The sequence below is a fragment of the Suncus etruscus genome, chromosome 14, assembly GCF_024139225.1.
Source record: "Suncus etruscus isolate mSunEtr1 chromosome 14, mSunEtr1.pri.cur, whole genome shotgun sequence".
Taxonomy (NCBI): Eukaryota; Metazoa; Chordata; class Mammalia; order Eulipotyphla; family Soricidae; genus Suncus; species Suncus etruscus.
This window is the reverse complement of record NC_064861.1, coordinates 51,500,659-51,518,828: the sequence shown is the minus strand read 5'-3', so window position 1 is coordinate 51,518,828 and position 18,170 is coordinate 51,500,659. Positions and strand designations below refer to the sequence as shown.

General features: G+C 40.4%; 1 protein-coding gene and 1 pseudogene across 1 annotated transcript in view; both read right to left on the bottom strand.

The window, feature by feature from the left end:
* RSPRY1 (ring finger and SPRY domain containing 1) overlaps positions 1-18,170 on the bottom strand; it is a 56,576-nt gene that overhangs the window by 27,870 nt on the left and 10,536 nt on the right. The window contains exons 2-4 of the mRNA XM_049786129.1: positions 8,672-9,176; positions 1,820-1,872; positions 1,054-1,166 (exon numbers count right to left, since the gene is read on the bottom strand). Of these exons, the coding sequence (XP_049642086.1) occupies positions 1,054-1,166; positions 1,820-1,872; positions 8,672-9,021 (516 nt within the window). The 5' untranslated portion in view covers positions 9,022-9,176. The remainder of the gene's footprint in view (positions 1-1,053; positions 1,167-1,819; positions 1,873-8,671; positions 9,177-18,170) is intronic.
* Positions 5,861-6,034, bottom strand: LOC126028866 (uncharacterized; annotated as a pseudogene).

Sequence of the window (18,170 nt, the reverse complement as noted above, 5' to 3'; positions counted from 1 at the left end):
TGGGTTCAACCCCCAGAACCCTATATAATCCCCAAGCCTGCTAGGAGTGGTATGTAAACAAGAGCCAGGAGTAAACCTGGAGCACCACTGGGTATGGCTCAAAACCAAAAACCAAAAACAAACAAACAAAAAAAAAACAAAATTAAATTAGCTTAGTGACAGAACATATTCATTTAGCTTCCAAACAAAAGTATTTATTTTAGGGGCCGGACAGAGAGCACAGTGGTGTTTGCCTTGCAAGCAGCCAATCCAGGACCTAAGGTGGTTGGTTTGAATCCTGGCATTCCATATGGTCCCCTGTGCCTGCCAGGAGCTATTTCTGAGCAGATAACCAGGAGTAACCCCTGAGCACTGCCGGGTGTGGCCCAAACCCCCCCCCCCAAAAAAAAGTATTTATTTTAAATACAAATATTACCATCTGGGGCCAGAGTGATAACACAATGGTAGGGCGTTTGCCTTGCATGCAGCCGACCTGAGATGGACCCAGATTTGATCCCTGGCATCCTATATGGTTCCTGAAGCCTGTCCAGAAGTGACTTTCGAGTACTGAGCCAGGAGTAACCCCTGAGCACCACCAAGTGAGGTCCCCTCACCCCCCAAAAAACAACACACACACACACACACACACCCAAATACTACCATCTTTTTGGGCCACACCCGGCAGTGCTCAGGGGTTACTCCTGGCTGTCTGCTCAGAAATAGCTCCTGGCAGGCACGGGGGACCATATGGGACACCGGGATTCGAACCAACCACCTTTGGTCCTGGATCAGCTGCTAGCAAGGCAAACACCGCTGTGCTATCTCTCCGGGCCCCCAAATACTACCATCTTAGACATCTTTAAAATTTTAAGCTAAAGTTTTCATAGTAAGCTACTGTTGATTGAAAAAGAAAGTAGTACTTCATGAATAAAAACCAAGTTTACACAATAAAACTATTGCTGCACACACAGATCTTAAACATATAAAAATGCAACATTCAAATAATTTCTTGAAGTTATGTATTCTGTGCTTAAGCATGGATGATAATTTCATAAAAGACAGGTAACAACTTACTTTAGTGGGCAATGGACATTCATCAAGTAACAATGTTATAACAGCTGGTCCCAATGGATCTTCCAATGGAATAACTCTAATTAAAGACTGGACAACATCCAACCATCCTTCATCTAAGAGCAAATCAAGAAGATTATAAAATGGAGACACTATTATTTAAAAATGTGAAAATATAAAACTTATAAGCTCATACAAATGACTTCATATTAAAACAAACTCATCTGGCCTTCATTCAACTAGTAGTATATAGGCAGTTACTATTTGACATCAATTGTAGGTCATCATGATCAAAGAATCCTACTAATAAGAACCTAGTGATTTGGGAATTATCTTGGAGAGAATTCATATTTTGGTCTTGGGTTCTTAAATTATAGTTTAAATAGTTTTTAGCATCTTACTTACAACAGGACATTTAAGAAAAGATTTAGTATTTTGAAAAATTTGACTTTATTTTCAGATAGATGTTTAGAAGTTAGTGAAGAAAAAAATTGTCCTTTCCATTATAGAACAGTGATGCTTAAAGATCAATGCCAAAAAAAATAATTATCTCCCCGTAATTTCAGTGAAATGAAATCATCCTTGGAGGTATACCTGTAATGTTCATGAGGAAATATATAGTACTTTATTAAATTATTGCTATGCAAGAAAGGTTTTATACTCCATGGGCTTTTTCTTTTACTGTGTGTATGAAGTATTTTATTTAAAAGTGACTACATTATTTTTCAAAACCATCAACCGGAAATACTTTTTAAAAACTTAGAAATACCTGTTTCTGCCATTTCGTGCAATGTAATCATTGAATAGGGAGGTTCCTGATCACTGAAAAACAAACATTCAAGACATCAAACTTGAAGAAATAAGAAATGACAATCCCAAATAAACAAAAAAATCCAGATCACAATTCTATATAACAAAAAATTAAACTGGAAGCACGGGGGTAGAAAGAGAAAGAAATGAACATGAATGAATGCAAAGAAAGAGATGGGAAGAGACAACCAGGGCTATATTCTATAAGGACAAATGCACACCACTTGTGTTCTTTTTTAAGATCACTTTTTTTGATGGCCCACAAATAAATTGGGCTGAAGGGCACCCAAAAGTTCTTGCAAGTGAAGCACAAAACTAAAATTGGAGACCAAATTCTACTTTTCAGCTTCACAGATTCTAGAAGTTCAACGAACCTAAGTTAGGCCAAGGAAGTCAACATCGCCTCATACTTACCTCAAAAAAAATGTGGATATGAGATGAAGATGATAATCCCATATGAGGGTTTATAAGCAAAGGCCAATACAAACATCATTTTTGTTATGTTTAAGCCATATGCAGACATGCGCTACACTGAGGGTTCACTCCTGGTAGAACTTGGGGGATCATATGTAATGCTGGGAATCAAACCTGGGTTGACCATATTCAAGGCAAGAACCTTAAGCCCTGTATTATCTATCTGGCTTGCTGAGGACAGAGATAGAGGTGCTAAGGAACTCTGCCTGTAGGACAGATACTGGAAGCCAAACCTGACCTGTGCAATGGATAAAGAAGACTCATGGTTCCCCTCATAGTGAAAGGAGCTAAACAAAGTTTCAATGGATACCTTTTTAATCCAGCTACTCTAGCATAAAGTGGTAAGTGTCCAGTGACAATAAAACAGCGTGGTACAGTCAGACCTGGCTTGTTACAATGAAATGAGGACCAGGAACACGAATTTTAGGTCTAGTCACAGACTAAACGTTCCTGAGACCCTGGCACAGCAGTACAAAACACTTGTCTTGGAGCAGGAATGATATAGCACAGCGGGCAAGGCATTTTGCTTTGTATGAAGCCGACTCCGGTTCAATTCCTGGCATTCCATATGACGGTCACTCAGCCTGCCAGGAGTAATTTCTAAGCATAGAACCAGGAGTAGCCTGTAAGTGCTGATCGATGTAGCCCCCATCCCATAAAGAAAAAAAAAAACTACATACTTTTTTGTATATACATGATGTCCTGGGTTTCATACATGGCATTGCTAAAAATAAGAACAAACCACCAGGATCCAGAGTGACAGTAAGCAGTAGAGTGCTTGCGTTGAATGCAGCCGACACCCCTGGTGGTCTCTGAGTCCCACCAAAGTGATCCCTGAACACAGAGCCAGGAATAAGCCCTGAACGCTGCTGGGTGAGGTCCCAAAACCAACCAACCAACCAACCAAACAAACAAAAAATAAAATCACCACTAATCTCCATTAAGAGAAACACGCAGAGCAAAGACATGGCTAAAACTTCTGGAATGCATGCTTTGCATGAAGAAGTGGCATACTTTGCATGCCAGTTTTGATTTCAAGCACTGCATGGTTCCCCAAGCAGTACTTAAGAAATGCCCCTTAAGCATGAAGCTACATGCAGTCCCTGTGTATGAATCAAAAAGGGAAAAAAAAATAAAAAGAATCTGCATTGGTGGGAATGTTGCACTGGTGAAGGGGGGTGTTCTTTACATGACTGAAATCATACTATCATATTTGTAACCACGGTGTTTAAATAAAGATAATTAAAAAAAAGAATCTTCAAATTAAAGTTCTGAGATTATGAGCACTACATACAACTGAAAATAAAGTCACTATTAAAAATAAGCAACTAACAAAACTTCTAAAAGTTTTAAAAATAAACATTTAACAGTAAATACTATAGGATCAGAACAATAGTATAGTGAGTAGGGTGCTTGCCTTGCATGAAATCAACTAAGGTTTGATCTCCAGCACCTCATATGAATCCCTGAATACTACCAGGAGTGATCCCTGAACATAGAACCAGGAGTAAGCCTAGAGCTCATCTGGATGTGGCCCAAAACAAAAAAGCAAAACATAGGAACAACTATATAAGTGGTCTATGAAATTAAGACATCAAGAGGAAAATAAAAAAATCATAATCCCAGAAATGAAATATAGCTACTTAAATAAGTATCTCAATATAGGAGCCAGAAAGATAGCACAGATATAGGGCATTTGCCTTGTATACAGTAGACCCAGGAGGGACCCAATTTAATTCCTGGGATCCCATTTGGTTCCCCAGCTTGCCAGGGGAAATTTCTGAGTGCAGAGCCAGAAGTAATCCCTGAGCACTGCTGGGTGTTGCCTAACAATCAAGTTAAAAAAAGAAGAATCTCAATTACCAGATGTATCATAGAGAGAAATGTAAATTGGAAAACAGTACTAAGGAATTCACCCAGAACATAGCAGAAATGATATTCAAAGGGATGATAGCTGAGAAATTTCCAGAATGAGTATAGGATTTCATATTGAAAGTATTCTTTTTTTTTTTTTTTTTTTTTTTTTTTTGGTTTTTGGGCCACACCTGGTGACGCTCAGGGGTTACTCCTGGCTATGCGCTCAGAAGTTGCTCCTGGCTTGGGGGACCATATGGGACGCCGGGGGATCGAACCGCGGTCCGTCCTAGGCTAGCGCAGGTAAGGCAGGCACCTTACCTTTAGCGCCACCGCCCGGCCCCCGAAAGTATTCTTAATTAATATTAGCCAACAAAAAATAAAAGCAAAAACCTCTGTTTCAATGAGGAGAGTAAGAATGCCAGAAAGAGGCATACAGCGGGCTGGAGAGATAGCATGGAGAAAGGGCATTTGCTTCGCATGCAGAAGGACGGTGGTTCAAATCCTGGCATTCCATATGGTCCCCCGAGTGAGCCTGCCAGGAGCGATTTCTGAGCATAGAGCCAGAAGGAACCCCTGAAGGCTGCCAGGTGTGACCCAAAAACCAAAAACCAAAAAAAAAAAAAAAGAGGCATACAGCAAAAAAGACATTTTATTTCAAAAAAGTTATGGAAAAAACTTATATTAATATCACAAAACTCAGCATTATGAACTATACTTCTCTTAGATCAATGTCACTTTTTCTAAGAAAACAATTAGAACAAAATATACTGATCATGTTATTATTAATTATATATATATATACACACACACACACATATATAATTTTAGGAACTTAATTCTAAGCTCACCTGTTCAAATAGCCTTTTCTTTCTCTCCTTTTACTTTTTTTTTTTTTTTTTTTTTTTGGTTTTTGGGCCACACCCGGTAACGCTCAGGGGTTACTCCTGGCTATGTGCTCAGAAGTTGCTCCTGGCTTGGGGGACCATATGGGACACCGGGGGATCGAACCGCGGTCCGTCCAAGGCTAGCGCAGGCAAGGCAGGCACCTTACCTTTAGCGCCACCGCCCGGCCCCTCCTTTTACTTTTTTTTGAACACACTGGGATGTATTCAGGGCTTACTCCTGGCTCTGCTCAGAAATGCCTCTTGGAGGTGTCAGGGATTAAATATAGGCTGACCATGTGCAAGACAAGAGCTCTACCTGCTGTACTGTTTCTCTGGCCCCTAATTATCTCTCATGTTTGGTTATAACAACTGTAAACTTCATAGGTTATATAATTCTCCTTTAGCAGCTTCTTCTAAATACCAAGCTATATAACTATAGTTTTAAACTGCCTAAATTCTAGTTTGCAATTTATAGTCTCCAACATATTTGCTCTGCAGTTAGTTAACTTTGTTTCTTCCATTTTCAGAAGAGTTAAAACTGTAATTCAGAATAAACAAGTTTAAGGTATGGGACCAGAGCAATAGCACAGCAGGTAGGGCATTTGCCTTGCATGCAGCCAACTGTGGTTTAATCCCCAGCATCCCATATGGTCCCCTGCGTATGCCAGGAGTGAGCTCTGAGTTCAGGGTCAGGAGAAAACCCTGACCCCACACAAGCTACCAGGTGTGGCCCAAAAACCAAAACCAAAATGAAACAAAACACTCCCCTCCAAACCCCCAAACAAACAAGGTTTTTTTTTTTTTTTTTTATTAATAATCCCCCACTACCACAAATTATGCAGTCAAGTTTCCCACATTTGGGGAAATCGCAGGATCAGCACATCCGGAGTGCAATGAATAAGCCTCACCCTGGGAAAACCACCTTTGTGATCATGGTATCTCCCCTGCCAGGTAAGTATGAAAAACAAACAAGTTTAAGGTAAAGGTTACCCTGCTGTTCAAATGTTTATCACTTTCCTCATATAAATGAACTATTTGTTTTATCAGCAAGTAATTTTTAGTATTTTCTTGCCTAGAAATAAAGTTCTTATCTCTACATTCTCATACTCACTCTTTTAAAATATGACACACCTACAGAGAGTTCAAAGGGTCATCTCCAGCCCCATATAGTTCCCTGAATACTGTCAGAAGCAAACCCTACATGTTGCTGTGCTGGAGTAGGCCCCAACCATTACTGTGGGTGGCGGCTCATAACCTAAATCAAGAGCAAAAAATAGGGGCCAGAGAGGTGGCACTAGTGGTAGGGCATTTGCCTTGCATGCGCAAGCCTAGGATGAACTGCAGTTTGATACCCTGGCATCCCATATGATCTCCCAAGCCAGGAGCGATTTCTGAGCACATAGCCAGGAGTAAGCCTTGAGAGTCACCAGATAGGGACCCCTCCCCTAAAAAAAAAATATATATATATATATATATATAAACCCAAAACAAAACAAAACAAAAAACCAATCCAAAAACAACAACCAAAAAGGAGCAAAAATATGACAGTCTATTCTGTATCTGCTTTCCAATAGGTTTAAGTAACACCGCTTGTGGTTAACTTCCTTATTTTGGAAGGACAACTTTTCATTATACTTTAATAGTATGCTTTAAATAACACTGTAAGAAATCTTATGTAACCACTTCAAGTTCCTTGTTTGAATGTGGGGGATATAAATGACATAGATTTAGAGTCAACATTTTGTTGTGGGGGGTGACTCAGGGACCATGCAACACTGTTTGGGGAACTTGCAATGCCAGAATCTGAACCAATGTTGTAGCTGCAGTTAATTGTCCAGACAAGCACCTTAACTTTTGCACTCTCTCTCAACTCTCAACACTGATTTTTATTATTATAGTATTTAAATCCTTTTTTTTTTGTTTTTGGCCACACCTAGCAATAATCAGGGGTTATTCCTGGCTCTATACTCAGGAATCACTGCTGGTGGTGCTCTGGGGGTCCATATGGTACATCAAGGACCAAACAAAGCAAGTATCTTATTTCTCTGGCTCTCATATTATTTTTTAAACACACATGAGGAATAAATCAGAACTACTTCAAATGTTGGCTTAGATATGTTCATGAACTTGTGCCCTCCTGAGCGTGTTATACTAACCCCCTTGATCAGGATTCCTGAATAAAAAACAATTCAGAAGATTTTTCTGAATCATAGAGAATATTTTTATGAGAATTACCTTTCACCAACATTTTATACATCAAATAAAATGTTAAAAACAAGTTATCCTTGATATATGATAGTTTTTTTGGGGGGTGGGAGTAGACACCTGGAGTGAGTGCTCAGGGCTTTCTCCTGGTGGTACTCAGGGACCATATGATATGCTGAAGACTGAACCTGGATATGCAAGGCAAGTCCAATACCATTGTTCCAGCCTTACACTGATGTTTGCCAAGGTGTTGAAATAAAAGCAGTGTGTAAGCGCTTGCCTTGCCACCCTCCAGTACTGTCCGGTGTGCCCCAACCCCAAAACTAACTAAACAAAAAACAAAATGTTTTTCAAAACAAACATATAATTTTTTTCACTGTGAACAATACCCTTTAATCTCACTGTTACACAAGCTTTGCTTTTATAGAGTTAGACAAAGCAGGGGAACAAACAAAACTCACAGGTGTGTCCTTCAGTTTCAATTTACAAAACTTCTCAAATGGATCCCAAGTAAGGAATTAAAAAAAGAGAGACGGGAGGATGAAAACTCTCCATGATCTACCTACGTTGCCAACAAAAGCTGCATGCAGCCATGCTCTTGGCAAAACTACTCTTCTTAAAACTCCTCAGTAGAACAGACAGGTAGGGCCGGGCGGTGGCGCTGGAGGTAAGGTGCCTGCCTTGCCTGCGCTAGCCTAGGACGGACCGCGGTTCGATCCCCCGGCGTCCCATATGGTCCCCCAAGAAGCCAGGAGCAACTTCTGAGCGCATAGCCAGGAGTAACCCCTGAGCGTCACAGGGTGTGACCCAAAAACCAAAAAAAAAAAAAAAAAAAAAAAGAACAGACAGGTAAGCAAGGTAAGAATAAGTCTTCAGGAAATAATTCCCCATCAAAGCCAGCAACACACAGTCACTCCAACTTCAACTGTGTTCCCCAATAAAGATCATAGTTTTTTGTTGGTTTGTTTTTGGGCCACATCTAATATCATAGCATTTTTATTTGCTTGTTTTGGAGTCACACCCAGCAACACTCAGAGTTAACTCCTGGCAGGCTGTGGGACCATATGGGATGCAGGAGATCAAATCCAGGTCAACTGCATAAAAGACATACACTTTACCACTGTACTTAGCACTTTGACCCAAAGATCATAGCTTTAATTAACGTTTTCTGCTAAAGATGTGTTTAGGTACTTCCAGACAGGAGTTGATGTTAGCAAGTAAAACATCTTATAATTTACTCTGCTATCAGAGGAGAAATGAAATATTGTCCTTTACTCTATGAGTACAACATTTGGTAAATATAACCTAATGAAGTGAAGGAGCTCAAAAGTTATTGTTTCTGGATTGTTGGATTTTTGGATTGCAAAGGTGACTATGAGTTATGTACTTACTTATCTACAAGAGTCCGTATGACTGCCAGTGTGTCCAGCACTAGCCCATCTACATTTTGTTTTTTTCTCCTTGGTTCATGTGGTCCTCGGCCCCTCCGTGGTGGGCGAACTGGGTCCCGGGATTGGCTCCTTGTATCTGCAGTGGGTACTGCACTGTTGTCAGCCTGTTGCTGCTGGATGTCAACACTGTCTTCTGCTCCACTATCATCTCGGCAGATACAGGAATTACCCATGGTAGCAGCAGTACCTCTAGTCCCCAAGAAGTGAGCGATGTACGCCTCAAGAGTCAACAGCAGACCTTGGCCAAGGCTTCTGCTTGCTAAGAACACGGCCCAACCAAAGACAATCATTTAGATAGTTTTCAATTTTCCAAGTATTGTTTTCATAATCTGGAGTTGAGAAACTTGCATCCTATTTGTTTTTAATAACTGAATGCTGAAGATAGTGGCAGATCTGATCTCCAACATTATCAACTATAGGAAATCCTGGTTAACCAGTGACAATTCTAAAAGAAAAAGACAAAAGAGAAGGGTAATGAATCTAAAATTCTCAGTCACTTTAAAGTTTGAAACTACAGTTATTAATATACAATGAAGAACCATTTTTAGTTATTTTCATAGATTTCCAACACAGAGGTACCTTTACAAATAAGGAAATCATCAATAATTTTTATCATTATATTATAAAAAGTAGACACTATAAGTACATTATTGTAATTTACTTTAATTACTATTAATTAAAATTATGTATGAAACCAGAGAGACAATACAGAGGGTAGAGCATTTTGCCTTGCACATGGTCGACCTGGGTTCAATTTCTGGCATCCTTGAGCACATAACCAGGAGTAAGCCCAGAGCATTGTTGGGTATATCCCCCCAAATATGCATATCTTTATATCAAGAGCATTTGCAGTTTTGTCAAGGGCTTCTTTTGAGGCTAAGAAATAAAATTTCAGGCTGCATGCCAGGGAAGGAGGCTGAACAGTAGACAGAATGTGTGTGTGAGGGCCTGGGTCTGTCTTTTTTAGGAGCACACCCAGCTCAGGAGCTACTTCCAACATGGTGCAGAGGACCATGTGATGCTAGAAACTGAATGCAAACCTCCTATAAGTTAAGGATATGCTGAGAAATCACATTTGATGATGGGAAATCATCCCTCAACAAAATCCCCAGGGCAAAATAGTTCAACAACTTCTTTTTTTTTTTTTAGAATATCATGGAGCTGCAAGCATTCACTTAGGAAAGAATAAAATAGATGACACTAAGCAAACCCAGGTACAGAATAAGACAGTTTAAAGTCTTTCCTTTCAGATAGAGAGAAAGCAAGATAGGCAAAAACAGAATAAGCTTGACTTTACTCTGTACTTTAAAGGAGCCTGCTGAGTGGCTGTGTGAAATACCCCAGGCTCTGCTCTTCGTGTACCCAATGAAATTTGATGTACTCTAACAGTCCTCATGTCACTGTCAACTTAAACCATGTATCCTATATGTTTGGAGATGAGTGGGGGGATGATATTATTCTGAATAAATGGCCAATCTGAGCTCCCTGATGGCTGCCAGGAGATCCTAAAACTTGTATAGTCCATGTGTATTTGTCTCATTTTCTGCAACTGGATGGAGGTTTAAGGTACCAATCTCATTGGCTTTGCTGTGGTCAACTGCCACACTCTTGAAGTATTTCCCTTACCCATGAATCATCTTTCTTAAATCTGTGAGAAAAATTTAATGTTTCATATAAATTCTCTAGTTAAAGATTAAGTAAAAAGTTATGATACATACATGATAACAGGTATCAGGAAAAATTAAAAAACAGTGTTTCACTAAAATTATCCAAACTATAGATTTTCCCAAGTGGAGACTTTAAGAAATTATAAAGTAGGTACAATGTTTTTCTGTTATGGAGGCAAGACTGTTTTGGGAAAGAAATGCATGTTACAAGGCTTAAGAGCAAACTCTTAAATAGCTGCCTAATTTAATTACTACTCAAAGCACATGTTTTAGATTCAGGCCTATGTTAGATCCTCAGCAAAGCATAGAAGCCCTAGCACTACTGAGTCAGGTGTAATACCTGAGCACTGATGGGTGTTGCCTCCCCACAAAAAAATTACTCATCGGAGAAAACAGATGAAAAAAACATATGGTAAATGTCATCCATCACTTACACACACTTAATTTAATATACAGAGGGGAAAAGAGAGGGGAGGAGCAAGAGACACAGACAGATGTTTTGACACAGACTGCCTTGCCTACAGTTAACTCCATTCAGTCCTTGGCTACACATGTTAGTCCCTAAAGCACTGCTAGCAATGACCCCGACTCAAGAGTATTCCTTGAGTACTTTTGGTGTGACCCCCAAACCCCAAGAACCAACCAATATTAAAAACCCAGGTAGGCGGGGCCAGTGCGGTGGTGCTAGAGGTTAGGTGTCTGCTTTGCCAGCGCTAGCCTAGGACGGACTGCGGTTCGATCCCCGGTGTCCCATATGGTCCCCCAAGCCAGGAGCGACTTCTGAGCGCATAGCTAGGAGTAACCCCTGAGCGTCACCGGGTGTGGCCCCAAAACCAAAAACCAAAAAAACCCCCCAAAAAACCCAGGTAGGCATTATCTGTCTTCAGACTACCAAAAACGTCAAGGCAATAAGTTAAGTGGTGTGGTAGTACCATAGATGTTCTTCTTAGTTCCTCCTAAACACTCCTAAAAACTTGAAGGCTTCACTTAAAAATATGACAGAGAGGGGCTGGAGCAATAGCAGAACCGATCCAGGAAGGAGGGTGATTCGAATCCCAGCATCCCATATGATCTCCCATGCCTGCCAGGTGCAATTTCTGAGTGCAGAGCGATGCAGGGTGTGACCCAAAACCCAAAATAAATAATAAAACCAATGGAAAACCAAAGAGATGGTAGAGGGGATAAGGTGATGATTGCCTTGCATGTGACTGATCCCTTGCATCACATATGATACCCCGAGCACTGCTAGAAGTACTCCTGCCCTGCGTACACAGCCAAGGATAGTCCAAGTATGCGGCAGTGTGGCAGATCCTCCACAAAAAGTAAAAGATGACTAAAATATAGGTAAGAGCAAGAAGCAAAGGCTCAGCAAGAACTAGATTTTAACAGAGAACAAATTCTTAATCAGGAAGAGTAAAAATAATGTCATTTCCACAACTGCAGAGACCAGGACATGCAACTTCCACCAGAGGAGATAAGATACCCATGAGATTTCACTGCTTACAAGGACAGGAGACAGAAACCAGAAATAACTCTCTGAAATGGTCCCTGGTATTCATTTCTAAAATCCTTTTTTTGGGGATGGCAGACCCAACGGTGCTCAGAATTTAATTATCCCTGGCTCTGAGCTATGCAGGTTCGGGGGATCATATAGGGAGCCAGAGATCAAACCAGGGTCAGTGTATACAAGGCAAACACCGTACTACCTTTCTGGTTCCAGCATTTCTATAATCTTATAAATTATATTGGCTTCTGAAAAAGCCCAAAATCCAATAGTCAAGAAGTTAAGCTCTGGAATTCCCAAAGAAAGTTCACAGAGAAGGTATGCTTGAAAAAATTCAGATGAAAATAGGTTTAAAAAAAAAAAAAAAGGTGGAGCTGGAGAGATAGCATAGGGGTAAGGCATTTGCCTTACATGCAGAAGGACAGTAATTCGAATCCCGGCATCCCATATTGTCCCCTGTGCCTGCCAGGAGTGATTTCTGAGCAGACAGCCAGGAGCCACCCCTGAGCACTGCCGGGTGTGACCCAAAAACCAAAACTAAAACAAAACAAAAGGGACCGAAGAGATAGCAGTGCTAAGGCACTTGCACGCTGCCAATCTAGGACGGATAGTGGCTCGAATCCCAGCATCCCATATGGTCCCCTGAGCCTGCCAGGAGTGATTTCTGAGTGCAGAGCCAGGAGTAACCCCTGAGTGCCATTGGGTGTGACCAAAAAACCAAAAAACCAAAAAAAAAAAAAAAAAAAAAAGAAGCCAGGGATGGAGAGACAGTATGGGGTGGGGCATGGTCCCCTTGTGGCCTCCCCATACCCCACAACAAAACAAGAAAACGTCTGGGGCCGGAGAGATAGCATGAAGATAGGGTTTTTGCCTTGCATGCAGGAGGACAGTGGTTAGAACTCTGGCATCTCATATGGTCCCCCATGCCTGTCAGGAGCGATTTCTAAGCATAGAGCCAGGAGTAACCCTTGAGCACTGCCGGGTGTGACCCAAAAACCAAAAAAAGAAAAAAGAAAACGTCAAGGTTTTCTGGCATATCTGCCATTAGACAATGACCCAACTAATGTGCCAATATAGCATTTTCTGGAGATTTTCCAGTATGATACATTTCTTGTCCTTTAGTTATAAAAAAAAAAAAAAAAAAAAAAAAAGGACTTCATTAAGACCTAAATGTTGCATATATCTAAGAAAAGTGAGACTCTCTTCTGCTCTCAGCCATTCATTTCTTAGCAGCAGCATGTTAAAAGTTGTGTTTCCTTTCAGATATGTGATTGTACTAGTTCTTTCCATAGGAAAGAGTTAATATTTAAATAAAAAAAGAAAAGAAAAAAAAAAGTTGTGTTTCTTGGGGCCAGAGAGATAGCGTGGAGGTAAGACATTTGCCTTGCATGCAGAAGGACAGTGGCTCAAATCCCGGCATCCCATGTGGTCCCCTGAGCCTGCCAGGAGCAATTTCTGGGCATAGAGCCAGGAGTAATACCTGAGTGCTGCCGGGTGTGACCCCAGAAAACAAAACAAAAAACAAACAAAATGTTGTGTCTCTTTCCACAACTGTTATTAGTTTTGTACTAATAAATACATTAACAAATTTAACTAGAATGACCGAACCATAGGCAAGCAGAGCCTTTGCCTTGCATGCAGCTAAACCAGGATGGATACTCAGCATCCCATGTTCCCCTAAGCCAATCAGGAGCAATTCCTGAGTGTAGAGCCAGGAGTAAGCCATAAGCATTACCAGTCCATAAAACTACTACTCATTGTTTATTTGGATAATTGTTTCTTAATTACTGTCTACATAAATAACCCCAGCAAATCAACCAATACTTTGGAGGAAAGGCCTACAATTCAATACAAGGAGCTTCATTTGAGAATGCTTTCTCTTCTAGGGAAGTGCTCTGACTCCACATTCCCCCACCCCACAGTGTCAACATTGCCAGGGTAGAAAGAAATGACACTGGTTTCTCTTCAGTTCTTGAGCCTTAGGTTGAGAAAGGTATTAAATACAAATAGTAGATAAATCCAAAATAAGCTGGAGAAAGTCCACCTCAAGAAGGAACAATTAGGTACTAAAAATAACTGATGGTTTTAAAGTGGTCAACATGAGAGCAGTTCTTAAAAACAAAACTGTGGAGCTGGAGAGGGTAGGCATTTGCTTTGCACATAGCGGACCCAAGTTCGGTCCCCAGATAGCCATATGGTCCTCTGAGCCTACCAGAAACAATTTCTTATTACAAAGCCAGAAGTAACCCCTAAGAGCCAAAAAGGAAAAAAAGAGCAATGAGAGACCCCATTGAGTTACAGCCAACATCTGTAAAATTATTGAGCTTCATTTGAGAATGCTTTCTCTTCTAGGGAAGTGCTCTGACTCCACATTCCCCCACCCCACAGTGTCAACATTGCCAGGGTAGAAAGAAATGACACTGGTTTCTCTTCAGTTCTTGAGCCTTAGGTTGAGAAAGGTATTAAATACAAATAGTAGATAAATCCAAAATAAGCTGGAGAAAGTCCACCTCAAGAAGGAACAATTAGGTACTAAAAATAACTGATGGTTTTAAAGTGGTCAACATGAGAGCAGTTCTTAAAAACAAAACTGTGGAGCTGGAGAGGGTAGGCATTTGCTTTGCACATAGCGGACCCAAGTTCGGTCCCCAGATAGCCATATGGTCCTCTGAGCCTACCAGAAACAATTTCTTATTACAAAGCCAGAAGTAACCCCTAAGAGCCAAAAAGGAAAAAAAGAGCAATGAGAGACCCCATTGAGTTACAGCCAACATCTGTAAAATTATTGAGGATCGATAAGAAACAATACTGGCAATGCTTGTGAGAGTTAAAAAAAAAACTGTCTGTAAAAGGGAAAAACCATGTTTGTTAGATCTGAAACTATTAAACTTTGTTCTCAGAAAATTTTTCTCAAAGGCTTATACAAACAAAATGTAGAAGAATTAATCTCCATTTAGTACAGCTTCAAAGTAAACCGAAGATATCCAATACATACAACAGTCCTTTCTTTTATTTTTCTTTTTGGAGTTCTAGGGTCTCAGACATGAGTCATACATAAGTTCTACCACATACCTCATCCTCATACATGCTTTAAAAATATTATTTTATAAGGGCCACACAAGAACTTCTGGCAGAGGCCACTATTGATGTAATATATTCAGCTAACTGTACTAGAAACACATCTAGTCGGGGTGTGTGTGTGGCGGGGCACTAGGAACACCCCCAGTCATTTGTGTGTGTGTGTGTGTGTGTGTGTGTGTGTGTGTGTGCGCGCGCGCGCGCACACTCTCATGGTTCTCAGATGCCAATCATATACTCTATTACTTGCGCTATCTTCCCTGACCTTTATATAGGAATAATAAAAATTTATTTATTTTGGTTTATGGGCCACACCCAGCGGTTCTCTGAACTCAGAAATTGGTCCTGGCAGGCAGGGGGGCCATATATGATGCTGGAGATAGATCCTGGGTCTGCCCCAGGTTGGCTGCATGCAAGGCAAATGCCCTGCCATTATGCTCTCCCTTGGCCCCAGAATAATAAAAATTTAAATAGACTAAGCGAGGCTGAATAGCACAGGAGTTAGAATACAGAAAATACAGGAGTACAAAAGGCAGAATACAGAAAGTACATAGAATAGATATTACTGAGAATCAGAGAGTATAAGTATAGAATATGAAGAGTACTGGAGTACAGATAGCAGAGTTGAGAGTACGGGAGAGTATAGGAGGCAGAGTACAGGAGTATAAAGAATACCGGAGGTAGAGTCTAGACAGTCCAGGAGTAGAAAGAGTCAACGAGTACAGGAAACAGAGTATAGACATTACAGGAGGCAGGGTGCTTTCTTTGCATGATGCTGACCCCAGTTGGAATCCCTTGACAACACATCTGGTTGGTATCCTGAGCACCACCAGGAATTAGCCCTGAGTACAGAGCCAGAAGACCTGAACATCTCAAGTACAGCCCAACCCCAATTAAATTGACTAAATTTGGAAGTAAGACAAAAAACTCATTTTTTCCTACTTCCATTTCCAAATTTAACTCAAGTGTAGTTTAGGTCAACTTCTTCCAAAAGAATAATTTTCCCTAAATATTGTCAATTATAAAATCTCAGAGCATTTGAAGAAATAGTACAGTAGGGTGGGTACTTGTGCAGTCACAACAGCATATGACTGACCTGGGTTTGATTCCTGGTGCCACATTTGGTCCTCCAGCCCTTCCAAGCGTGATCATCCCTAAGCACAGTAAGAGTTAGCCCTGACCACTGCTGGGAGTGGGCCAAAAATAAAGAGGAAAAAAAATATAATTTGTTAGAGAAGGAAATGGGTTAAGTAAAGACTAAATACTTAAAATACCACCGTTTTTAGGGACCAGGTGTAAATACTATGTATAAAGAAGTTGTATTTAGGTATAAGAAACTGAGGCATTTCAGAGGAAAAACTGAAACATAGAAAATATAAGAGGTGCTGCCCTTAAAAAAAATCTGAAATCAGGACAGGAGAGATAGAGCAAAGGATGGGAAACCTGTATTCAGAAATAGTGCACACAGTGAACAAAGTATATGGTGTCTCAGATTTATTCAGCGTTAAAAAAAATGTACAGCTCTTGCCTAGAAAGATAAAAACTGTTGCTTTTTTCTTTCTATTCCCAGCATTGCATTATGGTCTCATTAGGAAAGATCCCACAGCAGTCAGGAGTAATCCCTGAGATGAGCTGGGTGTGGCCCAACACATTATCTCTGGTTCCAATTCATTACTTTATGGTCCCCCATACATCGCCAGGAGTGATCTCTGAGCCCAAAGCAAGGACTATCATAGGGCACAGAGAATAACTGAGTGCGACCCAACACCCACCAAATCCAAAACTTGAGAGGTTTTGGGGCCAGAGAGATAGCACAGAGGCAGGGCATTTACTTTGCATGAGGCCAACTCAGGACAAGCCTGGGTTCAGAGCCTGCCAGGAGCGATTTCTGAGTGCAGAGCCAGGAATAATCCCTGAGTGCCTCTGGGTGTGGCCCCAAAACCAAACCAACCAAACAAACAAAACCCCCAAAAAACAAATGAAAAAAAAAAAAAACCACCCTAAAAACTTCTCAGATGATTTGATGGCAGCTAGATCTTAAAGTTACTACAGAACTTAACACAAAGCCAGGCACAGCATGTGCAGGACCTGCCGACTAAATAGGACAAACTGAAACCTTAAGAGTGTGTCTCCTGGGGCCAATAAGGTTCAAACTTTACCAGAAAAATGAACTAAGAATATCTCTGAACACCATCCTTTAAGAAGTCAGCCAAAATGACAAGCAGGACAGAGTTACATCTAATTCTATAAAACAGAATTACATTAGTGATTATGTGTAGTACATATGAAAATAATAAATAGCTCAGGGATTGGGCATGTGGTTCAGCAGTAGAGCACTTGTTTTGCATATGTGAAAAAAGGCCTCAGATTTGATCCCCACTATCATTCCCTATTCTCTCCCCTCTCTACATATAGTCTCTATCCACCCTCTACCAGTTCTATGACATGAAGCACCAAAACAGGTCTAAATAGGTAATTATTTATATAAAATCTAAATAAGTAAGCTAAATAGGTAATATATAATACACTATTACTCAGGCTAAATAAAATGGAAAAGGATTAAGACTAGAAATTATATGTATTTCTGTAATACTTTACTAGTTTTGAAGCTTTCTTAGCATTATCTGGTTAAGTGAATTGTGAGACAAGGACGTCACATAATTTAAATACATGCAACCACAACTAATAAACCTGTGGCTATAGCAATCATCAACTGATTTAATGATAATTATACTACTGGGTGCTACTGCTTAGCAGAAAAGGCCTTTTTAATCCATCTAAATGGTAATACTTTTCTAAGGGTTTTTTCTTTATGGGGGGGCACACTAAGGGATGCACAGGGCTTACTACTGGCTCTGCATTCAGACTAAGAAGATGATATGGGTTGTTAGAGATCAAACCCAGGTTAGCCACCTGAAAAGCAAGTACTCTGTACTGTCTAACTAGCCCCTGTAATGCTGTTAAATTAAGTATACTGTTAATGCTGATACTCTTCTAAGAGCATAATTATAATCAAACTTCCTTCAGAAATTATTTCTCTTAAGTGAGGTATTATTTTGATTTTTCCTTTCTTAAAAATATTTATACTTTTTTTGGGGGGGAACCACACCCAGTAGAACTCAGGGGTTACTCCTGGCTCTGCACTCAGAAATCACTCCTGGCAAGCTCAGGGATGATATGGGATGGCGGG